At 36.7% G+C, this 14376-nt stretch overlaps 1 protein-coding gene across 5 annotated transcripts; it reads left to right on the top strand.

The window, feature by feature from the left end:
- Nucleotides 1-3538: 3538 nt before the first annotated feature.
- LOC146322299 (uncharacterized) lies at nt 3539-12896 on the top strand. 5 transcript variants are annotated; one of them, XR_014771284.1, is made up of 7 exons: nt 3543-3695; nt 6609-6681; nt 7376-7510; nt 7749-7879; nt 8554-8585; nt 9945-10035; nt 12523-12896. XR_014771284.1 is itself a non-coding variant. In XM_084724241.1 (6 exons), exons 2-5 carry the CDS (start codon nt 6612-6614, stop codon nt 8560-8562), a joined length of 345 nt encoding a protein of 114 aa, XP_084580367.1. In that variant the 5' UTR covers nt 3545-3695; nt 6609-6611; the 3' UTR covers nt 8563-8585; nt 12523-12896. The 5 variants fall into 5 exon arrangements, 2 of the variants coding, with proteins under 2 accessions (XP_084580366.1, XP_084580367.1); XR_014771285.1 differs by lacking the exon at nt 7749-7879 and having other exon boundaries at nt 3539-3695; XM_084724241.1 differs by lacking the exon at nt 9945-10035 and having other exon boundaries at nt 3545-3695.
- Nucleotides 12897-14376: the final 1480 nt, after the last annotated feature.

Raw genomic sequence — 14376 nt, 5'->3', positions numbered from 1 at the left:
TTGATACTTCTGATGGTTTATTTTTCTGTGTTTCTACTATCTGCAGAATGTGAAATAAACAAGCAAAACATCAAGGAAGGTGTTCATGTGATTTTAGGGGTATGTGCCTGGGCACTACCGCCAAGTAATGCTAACACAACCAGCTGAGCCACTACACCTGACCTGGCAACTTTCATTTAAACCACAAAAATGCCAACCTTGTAGAAACGCCCCAAAGCTCGTTTAGTGACAAATGAAAATTCCAAGGAGTGGCAGAGTAGTCTAGTTTGACAACGGAATGATGAGATTGCATTACACAGCACACGGTGTACAGGCGTCTAAGTTTGGCAAGCTTCGAAAGTAATTACTTGGTCCAAACCTTGGATTTCTTGATGATTTGGGCATAAACTTTGACTTAAACTTTAAGCACAACTATATGACCAAAATCATTGCTGAGCTTGAGTAAATATCGCCCATAATGACCGACAAGGGGACAGAGACGCCGACTGCCAGCGTGCCCTCCGACACTTGTACTGAGATTGATCAAGTTCAAGACACCAATCCAGAAGAAAGATCACTGGATAATTCACCTTCAGCAGAGGGAAATCACCATGTGTTGGCTTCCATTGATGCCAGGCTCCAAAAGCTGGATATATTGGACGTGCTGCGGCAAGATGTGCAGCAAGTAAAACAGACATCTGAGTCCACATGTGCTACACTGGATGAATATAAAAAGAAAACAGATACATTGGAGACCGCAGTCGCCAAATTAGAATCGACGGTGAAGGAGATGAAAACTGAAAATGGCCAGATGAAAGAAGAAATGCTGGAGATGAAATGCAGATCCATGAAGAACAACCTCGCTCTCTCCGGGCTCAAAGAAACTCCAGATGAAGACGCAGAGAAAATGCTGAGGCAGTTTTTCATCAAGGAGTTACACATGGATGCAGGGACTGTGGAAAAAATCCAGTTTGAGCGTGTGCACAGAATCCCACACAGCCGAGGAAACCAAGGAAAACCTTGTTTGCTGTTGGCGAAGTTTGTGTGCTACAAGGATAAAGCTCTCGTTAAAAGTTTCACCAAACACCTGGCGGGTAAGCCATATAGACTGAATGACCAGTTCCCACCAGAAATTCTGGCAAGAAGGAGAAAGCTGATGCCCAAACTGAAAGAGCATCGTGAAAAGAAAGATAGGGCAATACTTGTCCGGGATAAACTTTACATAAACGGCATACTATTTGAGGACAAAGAAATCACACCATGGCTGTTCAATTCCAGATAGATCATCAAGATGGCAATTAATCATAGATTAATAGACATTAATCTATGGGCATCTCAACGATTTACTATTTTCATTTGCCCATGTAATTGTGATGGCCTCTGATGTGAATATGATAACAGTTGATTTATGAATGGGCTGCAGGGGTGAGTGATGATCCAATATCAGCATTTATGTTGAGATATAAAGGTTAAATGATGCACAATTGGTTGATGTAACTCTTAATCCTGATCTACCCTGTTCTGATTGTGCAATTGATTTATATTGTTGCTACAAGTCCTTTTTTCCTCTGTGTACAAAAAGGACAAGGGGGAGAAAAATGTAAAGAAAATAGCACTAAAAATAAATGTAAAAAATAGAAAAAGAAGGGTGTTAGAAGGTGGGGGAAAATGAATGTCTATGAAAAAAGGTGGAATATATGAAGGCCAAGTTTAGAAGAAGAATGATAATGATGATCACTATTTAGCTGTTTTTTGTGGGGTTTTCTGTGTCTCTGATGGTTTTTTGTATGTGTTAACAGGGTTCTTTGCTTGTTATTTGTTTGTTGGTGTATGTTTATGTAACTGGTTTGTGATGTGCTATTCTTTAAATAAAAAAGACAATGTGTCTATTTTTGTTGATGCTGGCATAGTGTTGTGTGTTTATGTTTAGCCCACAGACCACTTTCTTTTTCTGTTTCGATACTGTAAAACTACTGATAACTATATTATTCTCACCTTTTTTATGTCTATTAGATGTTTTAATTGTAACCTAGATGAGTGCACATCATGAAAGCAAACATTGTGATATTATATTTTTGTTTTTGTGACCCTCAAAGGACCAGAAAATAGCCGTACCAACAAACCCCGGTCTCCCCTAGACTTAGAAAAGTTTTTTTTACCTGGGAAGAAAAAGGTAGACATGCTTCTGCCAGGGCCTGATGCTGGTTGGATATATATCTGCTGGATAACCCATGCATAACCAGCTAGACTGGTTCAGGCAACCACCTACATGCCCTGAGCCGGCCCTGAATATGACAGAATTTAAGTCTCCACTTTCGATCATTTTAATTAATTGCATGATTTTGTTTAATTGCACATTGTTTAGAAAAAGTCTATGATTCCTCAAATGAGATAGAATGACTGGTCATCCTGCCTTCAGATGGATGTAGAAATGTAGTCAAAAGAAAGCTGCCATGCATCCAGTGTTGGGCAAGCTAATCAGTAAGTGTAATAAGTTATGGTTTACTTCCAGGCCCAAATTCAATTCAATTCATGGCCTATTTTTTGGCATTTCTACTGTCTGGAGAATGTAAAATAAGCAAGAAGATGTTTGTGCCTTGGTGCTACCGTCGAGTGGTGCTTGGAAAATCCTACACAACCAGCTGAGCCACTACACCTGACCTGACAAGTTTCATTTCAACCACAAAAATGCCAATCTGGTGTAAACGTCCCAAAGCTTGGGTAGTGACGAATTAAATTTGCAAGGAGTGGCACAGTAGTCTAGTTCTGACAATGTGTTTATTTTGTTGATACTGGTATAGTGTTGTGTTTTTAATGTTTAGTCCACGGAGCACTTTCTTTTTCACTTTTGATGCTGTAAAAATACAGTGTTATTTTCACCTTATTTGGTGAGTAAGTGTGTATCAGATGTTTTTATTGTAACCTAGATGAGTACACTCATGAAAACATGTAGATAAAAAAACAAAACAAAACATATAACTGATCAGTAAAGATTTTTTTTACCATGGTGGAAAGTAGTATTTACATGAAACAATTTAATTTTAAATATCTTATTGTGATTTTATTCACTCATTTCACGTTTCTGAACACTGAGGCCACAGGACAGGAATAAAAGTGGTGTTTGGACCCATAAAATACTTCATAAATGTTATTAAATCACATTTTTTAGTAATTATTAAGATTATTAAAAACACAATGCATTTGTATTTATAAAAATAATATCATATAATAATATATATGTTATCATATTACAGAAAAGAACAGAAAAGAAAAGAGTGCACGGAGAAAAGAGTAAAAGCGAAACTAAAATGAACTATGTCATGTTACGTAACCACAGAAATGAACTTAAAGCAGTCCCACCCGCGCTGCGTGTGTTGTGTCTAGAAGAAAACTCAAAGATCTCGCGATAGTTATCATTTTCCCAAACTATGATTTTTCTCTAAGGTGTTTCATGTCCCTTAACCTACCCAGACATACCTTCCCATAATAAACCACAACCTAGTTAAATGATCCAGAATTCACAATAATTAAACAACTTCTAAAGCCCCGCCAGATATTCACATATCTAGAGTTCCTTTCCAAAACAACGGATGTAAGTGCGAGGGTATACATCCTGTTTCAGTAGCCACACCTCAAAGAGCAGTCAAAGACAGAGATTTGTCCTCTTTTCCTCTGAGTTCGTCTGACAAATTGCGTCAGGGCTGTTTTGGATCACGGTAAGTGAAGTAAATTTATTAAAGCCGTATTTTGTTTTGCTTCACGTGCCACTCCTGATTATCTAACAGAGAATTCACTTCTTTGACGTGACAAACTTCAGGATGTGTTGGAGTTCATGTGTTATTTGCAAACCCTTAAGTGTACCGCGCGAGCTTACGCAACATGAATCTTCATCGGGATATATTAAAATTATATATGGGCCATTCAGGATGCATTCAAGATGCAGGAGGCAGTGTTGATCTCAGGTCTGTCTGGTAAAAATATGTACAACACAAAGACATCAGTCCACAGTGTGTGTGTTTGTGTCTGCTTAGCTCCCCCCTCTCTCAGTTAGAAAGAGTTTTGTTTTTTTTAATTACAGTTACAAAATAAATACAACCACTGGACACAATCAAGCTCAATTTCAGACATGACACCAAAAATCAGCAAAACCTGGCAGCTACCACCATGAGTAACAACAAGACATTACAAGATTGACTGGCATATAAATAAATAATTAATTATAATAAATCATATAGTACAAAAAGTGACCAAAACATTCATATTGAATCGTTTCATCAAGTATAAACGCAGAATAGAAGGCTTAAGGTTGACATATACTTGCTTTTCACGTAGTTAAGAGCAAGTATATCCCTGGCCTTAGGAGAACAAGAACCGAAGTAAATCGAAAATAAATGAAAAATATTATTGATAGTTGCAATTTTAGCAACTATTAGGCAAGAAATAAGGGAAATCTTTGAGCCACGACATTATTTGGCTTTCAGCACAGATGTGGTCTAATCAATTAATTAATGCAAACAAAAGGTGGCTTAGGAAAACAATATAATTTGAAAAAATACATGTAAATATTACAACTAAGCAGAAAAAAAATCTGAATAAACTATAGATTATGTTGGCCTAACTGCTGAAATTATATAAATGTTTGTTTAAAATTGTACATTATTGATTTTTAGGAACATCAAAATGTGTTTTTGTACATTTTAAAGGAGAAAAAATGAATAACATTAAACAACAACATTCAAATATGTGCATTTAACACAACCACACAACCTGAAAACATTCTTAGTCTCATATCTGAATCTCACATGTAGTTTGGTTTGTTATTGATGGGCTCAACACGGCTCCACTATGATTATAATTGTGTACTTGTTGTACACCACTGTTGAAGCTAAGTCATTAACATTTATTATTTCTGTTGAGTAACCAGCTTTCGGGTCCAGTACAAACATTTACTTCATGCATTCTGAATATTTCTTTAAATTTCACTCAGGCATCATGGCTCATGATGCTGCTGTTGCTCAAGATGATTCAGACTTATTTGTGAATTAAATATCCAAATTCAGTCTCTCAGCAGAAACAACTATCCCCCTCTTCACATTGAGAAGTGCTCTCCCAGAGCACTGCTTTTATTGTTATATATTATTCTTGTTCCAATAACCTTCACCATGGAAAAGATAATGTTTAAGAGTTCAGGGAAAGTTCACCCCTCAATCAAGAGCACATTTTTCATCTGGCCTGTAGTGTGATGAAGTGAGTTGCAGAGTTTTGGAGACATCTCCAAAACCCTGCTACTCCCTCCACAACTATTTAATTGTATAAACACTTCTGCTGAACCATTTTAACAGCACTTATTGAATATGATATAGAAAACAACTTGAAATCAAATAAATCTTGTGTTCTTTATAAAAAGTGAAATATTTAAAAAACAGTTAGTGAAATCTCACCTCTGGCAGTAGCACATCAATGATTGATGCCAGCTGATCAGCAAGCCTCCTGTCTGTCTGTGTTTTTTCCAAAACTCCTGACTAGAACAACACTTGATCCACTTGGACCCTGTCCTCCTTTTTGTTGCCAAGGAGACAACTTTTCTTGTGATGACTGCTTACAAAAATAGTTTGGCAGGATGCCATATGTCAATGTACAGTCTAATAACGCAAAAATGTTGTTACAATTTAATGAATCTTTGTATTAGGTGATGTACTGTAGGATAGGGCAGACCGGGGACAGTTGCAAAAGGGGACAGTTACAACAAGGCTTATTCCTCAGTCAGAAACACGTTAGAGTGATCCCGATTCAAACAAACAAATAAATGGGAATGATTTTGGTGGAATTCATAAAATAAGTCTACAATAATCTGTTACACATGGTACACATTTTAAATAACTGAAACACTAGTTAATTCTCATTGTGTGTTTTCAGACAGTTTCAGAATATTTTTCCTCTCCCAAAATTTGTCACTACTGAAACACAATAATAAATATCATTATAAGAGAGCATACATTTACCTATTCAATTTTTGATTACACCTACATTGTAAAAATATGTTTCAAGTTTAAAAATGTAATATAAAATTTTCACAGGATAATTAATAAAAATTACAATCATGAAAAATGCTTAAATTTGATCATATTTATTAAAAAATTAAACACACTGAACCAAACACTATAACATCTTTGTTGATAATTTCATTTAATATATGTTATTTTTCAAAACATGCCGTGTTTTGATAGTCACTGTTTGGGTAGTGATGATTTTTAAAAATGTTATATTTCAGCTGGTATTCAAACAGCGTCACATTACAGAATTTTAGCTGACATGGAGTAAATGCTAAAATACTAAAGTACTTTTTCACAACTGAAATTCAGTCATTATCTCCTCACCCTCATGTTGAATGAATGTATTTTGTTAGTCCACACAGCACTGCTGGAGTTTCACAGGAAAACAGTGCTGCAGAATCTCCCAAACAATGGAAGTGAATAGTGACCAGATTTCAAACATAAAAAACAACAACAAAAAAAAAAAAAGTAAAACGCCTCCATATTTTAAGTCTGGCTTCAATGAGTCTGGTTGGTTTGAGAAAGTGATATTTGGCTTATAGAAAAACCATTGCAATATTTTCTGTCTCCTTGCAGATCATGGCCTTGGAATGGCTGCGGTCAGAATGGCTGTGGTCACTTCTGTCGAGATTTTGGTCATTGTTTCAAGGTGAGCCTGATTACATTCTTAATTAGTTGTAGAAGTATCTCTGAATTTGTAGAGGTACAGAAGCATGCAGTACATTAAACAAGATGAGAGTGCTTTTGAAAATAATTCAGAATGGAGGGGATGTTTTAGAGCTGAAAACTGCAGGTGAAGGGTCAGTGTACTTGGCGGCCATTGGATTTCCATTTTAAAATAAAAAAAAAATAAAAAAAATAGAAAACAAGCTGGCTATTTACTGCTTCCTATTTAGAAATAGCGAAACAAAAAAACAGGAACGATCTGTTTCTTACTTTCGTTTTGATGATAAATAAAAAGGAAACCCAAAAAAGGAAAGAAAACAGTTCCTGTTTTTTGATTAGAAAGTGCACTCAGTGGACAGATTTCTGTTTCAAAATGAGAAAACCTAAATCGGAAAACAAGCTGTTTACTCAATCCCATGTAGAAATAGGGAAACAAAAACTGGAAAGTGGATTTTTTTTTGCTTTGTTATTAAAAAAACACAAAATTAAAAAAATGACCCGATATCTGTTTTTCTTCAATGTGCTTCTGAATGCAAATTGAAAATTAAAATAGACTCACATGCATTGGTCCAAAAAAAACAAAAAAAAAAAATGATAATGCAAGTTTCCTTTTCTTTTGGATAGCAGTAAAAGTTTTTGAGGGACAGTGCCACATGAGTAACGATGATTGTCATCAGCATTTACAGGACCTCCCAGACCAGTGATTACTGATGGTACCGGTGTTGTTAGCACCAGAGAAATAAAAGATCTAAAAGCAAAGAAGTTCATCATGAAGACTGAAGGAGTGAGAGGTCCTGGAGGAGGTTCATCTGGTGAGCGGTCATTTTTTTCAAGTATTCCCTGTAGTATATAAAATGATAATCATGCTCAGTAAACTGTGTAGCTGTTCTCATTTTAAAAGTACAACCTGTAGTCAGAGGTGAGGAGAGTAGCCAAAATGTGCAAAAGAAGCCGGATGAATGCATTTTTTTTTTTTTTTTTTTTTGCATTTTGCATTTTGCATTTTGATGTGTTTTTTGATATGTTATTTATTTTCTTTTGGTTTTTCAGAGAAAGCTGTTGCACAGGCTCCCCAAGCACATTACACTGCAACTGATGGCGGTGTGATTTGTGCTGACAAAATATCCAACCTCGATATTGACGGTGATATTGATTTGTCAGTGACAATCAAACAATCACAAGTGCGTGCAGAACATTTTGCTAACTTCTTACAATCTTTGTGTGTATGTGTGTGTACGTGTCTGTGTGTGTATGCTGCATCAGTCTCATTCATAAAGCAAATCATTTTAAGGGTCAGTTCACCCCAAAATACATATTTTATCACAGATAGAGATGTCTGCCTTCTCTTCAGTATAATGGGAATAAATGGCACTTGGCCTGTAGTGCTCAAAGCACCAAAAAAAGAACATCTGATCAAATTCATAACCAGTGTCTCTCCAAAAAATCATGACCCGGTTACTCTAGATAATTCAGACAGGTTCAGGTAGATTCTACAGCAAGAAGAAAATACTTCCGACATGAAGCTGCTCACAAAAAGTTCTGTGGGTTAACTTTAGTAACCAGGTCATGATTTTTGCAAAGAGACACTGGTTTTGAATTTTTCAAATGTATGTTTTTGGTGTTTTGAGCTCCATAAGCCGAGTGCCATTTAGTTCCATTATATTGGAGAGGCAGGCGTCTCTATTGCTATCCTCAAAACTCTGCAACTCACATAAAAAAAAAATAATCTAGATGGATAAATAGCACTTTAGAGGAAAAATATGCATTTTTGACTTTTGGATGAACTGTCCCTGTAATAATAAAACAACTTTATTTGAGGTTAAATTGAGTAAATTTTAATATTGTTTTCTTTCAGACCAAGTAGACGAGACACTGCCTTCCTCTAAGGTACAGTACATAAAATATACACATGCTAGTGGTATAAACCCTTACACATTAAGATGCACATGGATGGGTTAGTTTGGTTTTTGGGACAAACTAAAAGATGATTTTCTTTACACCTCTGCAATATGGGGTGACACTAAAAGAAACTGACCTCTATCATTTAAAAAATGATGATACCAGTACACTGATACTGATGCTGAAAAACACAGGGACTCACATGAGATTCTGCTCCGATCTGATGTTCTGAACTTCATGAATATACAGAGTGGAGAGGGAAAAAATGTGAGAAGTGAGACTGGAGGGAAATGTCAGATGGAAGTGTCTGACTGCAGAGTTCAGCCAGAAGTCGAACTGACGACAGACACACAGCTCTGGCACTGCACGAAGCAAAAATTCATGTGTAAACAACCAAATGATGACTAACAACATGTACCAAACCTTGAGAAATTAACCGTTTTTAACAAAAGTATCAAAAAGTACCTATTTTCAGTGTATTGTGCAACACTACCATATACACTAGTTTCAGCTTTTGAGGGTTGTGCTCGGTCAAATCTACGGTCAGTAACCCTGACCGAGGTGCTGACTTACATCTGGGGTCCCCAGGCGCTGGACACTGGTTCCTAGTACAAGGATGGGTTAAACTATGTGGTTGTAATATTGCAATAAAGTTGGTCTTTACCTTTACCTTTAGTTACTCTTTAGCTGCGTTTCCACCACAAAAACTCTTGCCGGGGACTAGAACCTTTGGAGGAAGTCCCTACTCAGGGTGTAGTATGTAACATAACTACAGGAATTTTGCGGGTGGGGCTTGCAGCACTTTGTTTCAACTACCATTTTTAAAAATTTTCAGCTGCAAAGCAGTTTGTTGTTTGTTCACTGTTCTTCAACACATCAGTATAAAGTTACAGATGAATGGATATGGCAAATGTACCAATGATGAAGTCCAGGCCTTATTTAGCATTTATTCTCAGGATGACGTGCTATAATGTAAAAACAGCTGTCGTTTTTTAATACACCAGATAAATTTGCCCAATTTTCATGAGTGTTTAGACCTTGGCAGAAATGCAAACAAAGGGCTGAGGGAACCTTTTGGTTCCTTGAAAACTAGTTCCCCTGACTAAAAGTTCCAGGCACTTTGGGTTGACATGTGGCCCATGTTGATGTGTTGCAGCACAATGAACAAAAACAAACTGTTTTGCGGTTGCTGATATCTTAAAATAGTGGATGAAATAAAGTGCTGTGTGTACTCGACCAATCAGAAGTGTTCAATCTTGCTGACCTGATCACCAAAGTTCCTGTCCTGTAAAGTACTGTAAAGGTGTTTTTTTGGTATTAACATAATGTCCTTGGATCTTAATTTAGGCCCTGGTCCCTGCAGTGGAAATGCACTGAGGTCCTCCAAAGGTTCCTGGTCCTTGGGGAAGTTCCTGTGATGGAAACACAGCTTTTAATGGTTCATTTAGTTTGACCTTTTGACCTTATGTACATAAGAGTCACATTGCACATAGATCAGCTAGCAGATACTTCATTACACAGCTACTATTTCATATATTATACCCATTGCTTACTTAGCATTGTTGGCAACAGATAAGTTTAATTTTGTAATTCTTGTGCACATGTAGTTATTTTGTGTACAGTCGCACCTAGGGATGGGAATTGAAAACCGGTTCTTGTTGAGAACCGGTTCCCAGTGTTTCAGTTCCTTGGAATCGTTTGCCAATTTTGCAAACGATTCCCTTATCGATTCCAGTGGGCGCGAATGACATCACCAAGCACGTTGCAAATACAACCAATATGTAGAAACATTTTCACACACAGCATGCGATAACTTTGAATGAATGTCGCGTTTTCGATCCGCTCCGGAGTGAATCTCAACCCAGCAGCAGCGGCAACGTTAGCACGTCCTCTGCTGTTAACACTAGGGGTGCAACGGATCACAGTTGATCTGCATCCTGTATGGATCGCCCTCTACGGTTCGACATGCATGTGATCCGCGGACCACATGTGAGCATCATAGTTTTACTGTCACTGTTATTTTTGTATAAGTCATAATACCCAAAATCTCAATGCAGAGTTGCAGTGAACAGACAGGACAGATGCTGCTGTGTGCAGCTCATCTCTGTGAAGAGTGACTGATTTAAAAGCCGTCACATCGCCTTGAGTGAAATCTAGACCATAACTTTTTTCACTGATGTAACTCTGCTATCACCAAAGAAACAGATCATAAAACTATGATGTTCATTGAAACTTTGGTGATATCAGCTGTCTTAACTTCTACACAGCTCCTCTCTGCTCACCGGTGCAGCTCTGTCTCGCCCCGTCTGTGACACAGTGTGTCTGCTGATTGATTGATTGATCATGACTTCTAACCAATCAGATGTGCTGCTGTAGGCGGGACATTGAGCCAGACTACAGAGCGTAGTTGTGTATTATACTGTACAGTGTATAATGATCTAATATATGTATAGTATATACATAGTACAGCACTGTATAAGTTTGAAGTTTTTAATATATTACCATTATCATTACTATTATCATTATTATTACATTACATAACTATGGTGATAATTAGAGACAGACAAAGATCAAAGACAAGTGCATTTTTTAAATAATTTAACCCTAATCCCACCACTTTTTTCTTTTTTGCTGAGCCGAAAAATGATCCGATCCGTGACTCAAAACTGACACGATCCAAAACGTGAGTTTTTTTTATCTGTTGCACCCCTAGTTAATACTGCAGGTAACTAACTAACACTGCCTATCATGTTAGCGCTATTTGCCTCATTGTAAAACCTGCTATTACTAACTGTTAACTGTTAAGGTTAAGGTTAAATGAATGCATTACATTTAGATGACTATAACGAGAGACAGAGTCTGACTGGCTCAGAGGCTGGCAGTACTCGCTCCAGTTCATGTCTAGCTTCCTGTTTGTTCTCCTTTTTTCCAAATGAGAATCAATAAGAGAATCGATAAAGAACCGAATCGTTAAGCAGAATCGAAAATGGAATCGGAATCGTAAAAATCTTATCAATTCCCATCCCTAGTCGCACCATAGTTTAGCAGTGTGTGGCTGTTGGAGGGACATCACATCTGTGAGCCCAATTACAGGGTACAACACTAAGATATTTTTTCTTTGGGTAAGTAGGTAAGAATTACTTGCCCAAAGTCTATTTTTACTTGCCCTTGTACAAAGTGTTTTGTCTAGTAGTGGTTATCTTACCTTGTGAAGCAGCTGGATTCCCAAGATCACAAGATCATGCGAGATTTCATCTTGCCAGGGTCTATGCTATCTGTTGGTGGCCTGGTTTCTGGTGGCCATGGATACGACTCTTCTCAAACAAACAATGGTGGCTACTGAAGACGTTAGCATAGATACTGCGATATCATTAATGATATCAGAACTGGAGAGTATTTCTTCATCAAAAGAAGAGCAAAGAAGGGCAGTGAAGGCTTTTGTCAATGGAAAAGTTTTCGCTCTGCCAGAGTGCTCGCCCTTTTCCAAACAGTTTCTAAGCATGGCTTCCCAGATGGTTCTGTTTGCCAAACCATCCAGAATGTCAGGTTAGTGGTTATCATTCTGTGACAAAGACTAAAGTAAATTTTCAAGTTTAGTGCTGCATTGTAGATAAAATGTCAAATCTTGAAAAATGTTTGTCCCGGTCCAAGGTGATGACTTTCACTGTCTTGTTTTTCAGTTTAAAAGAAAGATATTCAGTTTAATATGATAATAAATGGTTAAAAGCAGGAAATCACCATATTTGAGATGGCATTTTCTGCCATTTTTGCAAGAAAAATTTTACTTTAATTTTAATAATTTCATCCTTTTTGTTGCACCCTGAATTAGTTGCTAATTTAAATCACTGTGATACGAAATGAAACATGCTTTCTTTGTCTGCCCACTGTGTGTTAACCTAATTGTGATTTTCCCTTTTTCTTCCAGTGTCATTGTGGTTGTTGGCAATCTGGGCTGAAGATGAGAGGGAAGGCCTGGCAGTGTCTGCCTCTCTCTGTGGCGGAGCATAAATTCATCCTCCTGGGAAGAGTTTATTAGAGTTGACATTTTTGGTTAATAAAACGGTGGCCTTGTAATAAAACTTGTGCCTTCTGAGCTATTCTTCAATTCATCTTTTTTTTTCTTTTACTCAACTTCAGTGCAGGACAGCTACATTAAAGTCCTTCATCTCTGTAGAATTAGTGACAATAATGCTACATCCATCCTTCCTTTCTCAGATGCACACAACTACAATAGCGTTTTCCTTTGAATGGTCATAACTAACATACTTGGAAAGGGTAGTTATCTTTGCAATTATGGAACACAAATATCCCAGTTTTATGATTGATCAGTGTGGTAAAAATGCAGACTGAAGGCCGGATCTGTTGTCCACTGGGTGTCATAATTTTAAATTCTGACTAAACTACTTTTGTTCAAAGTATGCACATAATCTACTGAGCCACTAGAGGTCACAGTTGTACAAGTTTTGTTTTTCATTTTTAGGTTTGCCATGGAAATGAAATTCAACAGTGTACTTAAAATGTATGATTCTATATTACATCAATTTAGTGAATTATATGTTCTTACTCAGATATGTACATTTGCACTCATTGCATGCATTCTTGAGAATCTGGATGATTCATGTCCTAATTCTGATTGTCTGATTCCATTTCTTTGGAGAAAATTGATTTTTCAAGGATTTGCATATATATGAAATATATGTAATTTATAAAATGTTTTGGTTTGCTTTATTTTGTTTTTAATTTCTAAACTTGCTCTGTGCCAGAAAACACCTTTGACCCAGAAAAGAATGCACAACTTCAAACAATTTAAAAATGTGTTAAAATCCTTCAAAATCTGAAACTAACAACGCCTACTGGTAACAAAGGTGTAGGACTTTGCTATTAGAGTCATCTTTGTTTTAAATTCTTTTTTTAATGAAATGGCTCTTTAGAGATGTGTCGCAGAGGTCAGCTCCATCAGATTTGAGGAAAAACATGATTTAATCAGGCATAAGGTTTAGATATACCCTAAGGACCCTTGTCTCACTTCCTGGTTTAAAAAAGCAGGAATACTGCTCAAGCACTGGCAAACTTTGTATTTTTTTTTTTTTTTTTTGACAAATTCATGAAATAATATTGCTATCAGATGTGTCTCAACCATAACATGTAGCCCTCCAACTCTGTAGCCCTTCTAAATCAAAGCTAAATAAGAATTCTGGTTTGAAAATGTGTATTTTTATTAGCATTAAGAGAACTCTGAGCATTTACCATTTTGTCAGCTGTGTATAACAGATGCATTTAAGAAAAAAAAAACTTAATTACTAGGAGGATGGCTCATTACAAGGTTTAACAGGCAAGAGTTTGATCCTTTAAAACATATGTATATATATATATATATATATATATATATATATATATATATATATATATATATATATATATATAATATTTTCTTGGTTTTGTCAAAATTCTCAAGAATGAGTGTTTGTTGTGGTCAAATCAGCTCCTCCACTGTACTTCAGTGTCTCTCTCCAGTGGGAAAGTACAACAGGTACTTTTTATTTAATTGGGAAATAAGTTAGTTTAGCCTGTAATTGGTTCTGGCTCAGGGTTTACTCAATTGCATTTAATGGATAAACATTCATGGTTGGATCACATCCAACTGCTTCTGTTGCTACATACAGTAGAAATACTGACAAGTGAAAGTGGTTATTTTGACTTTACCTACACCCCTCCTCTCTGTCCTGGAAAGAGGCCTTGAGTACCTGGCTCTGGACCAAGGAGCTCTGGACGTGTGGAG

Source organism: Lutjanus erythropterus, chromosome 8, assembly GCF_056507025.1.
Source record: "Lutjanus erythropterus isolate fLutEry1 chromosome 8, fLutEry1.hap2, whole genome shotgun sequence".
NCBI classification, from domain to species: Eukaryota; Metazoa; Chordata; class Actinopteri; order Lutjaniformes; family Lutjanidae; genus Lutjanus; species Lutjanus erythropterus.
Note: the sequence above shows the minus strand (reverse complement) of the source record. Positions and strands in the feature narration are given on the sequence as shown.

Excerpts from the sequence above, each read along its gene's own strand:
- LOC146322299 (XM_084724240.1), top strand. The coding sequence starts at position 6,612 with ATGGCCTTGGAATGGCTGCGGTCAGAATGGCTGTGGTCACTTCTGTCG. Across the intron at positions 6,682-7,375 it reads ATTTTGGTCATTGTTTCAAG|CATTTACAGGACCTCCCAGA; the intron begins GTGAGCCTGATT and ends GATTGTCATCAG. Across the intron at positions 8,586-12,522 it reads AGACACTGCCTTCCTCTAAG|TGTCATTGTGGTTGTTGGCA; the intron begins GTACAGTACATA and ends TTTTTCTTCCAG.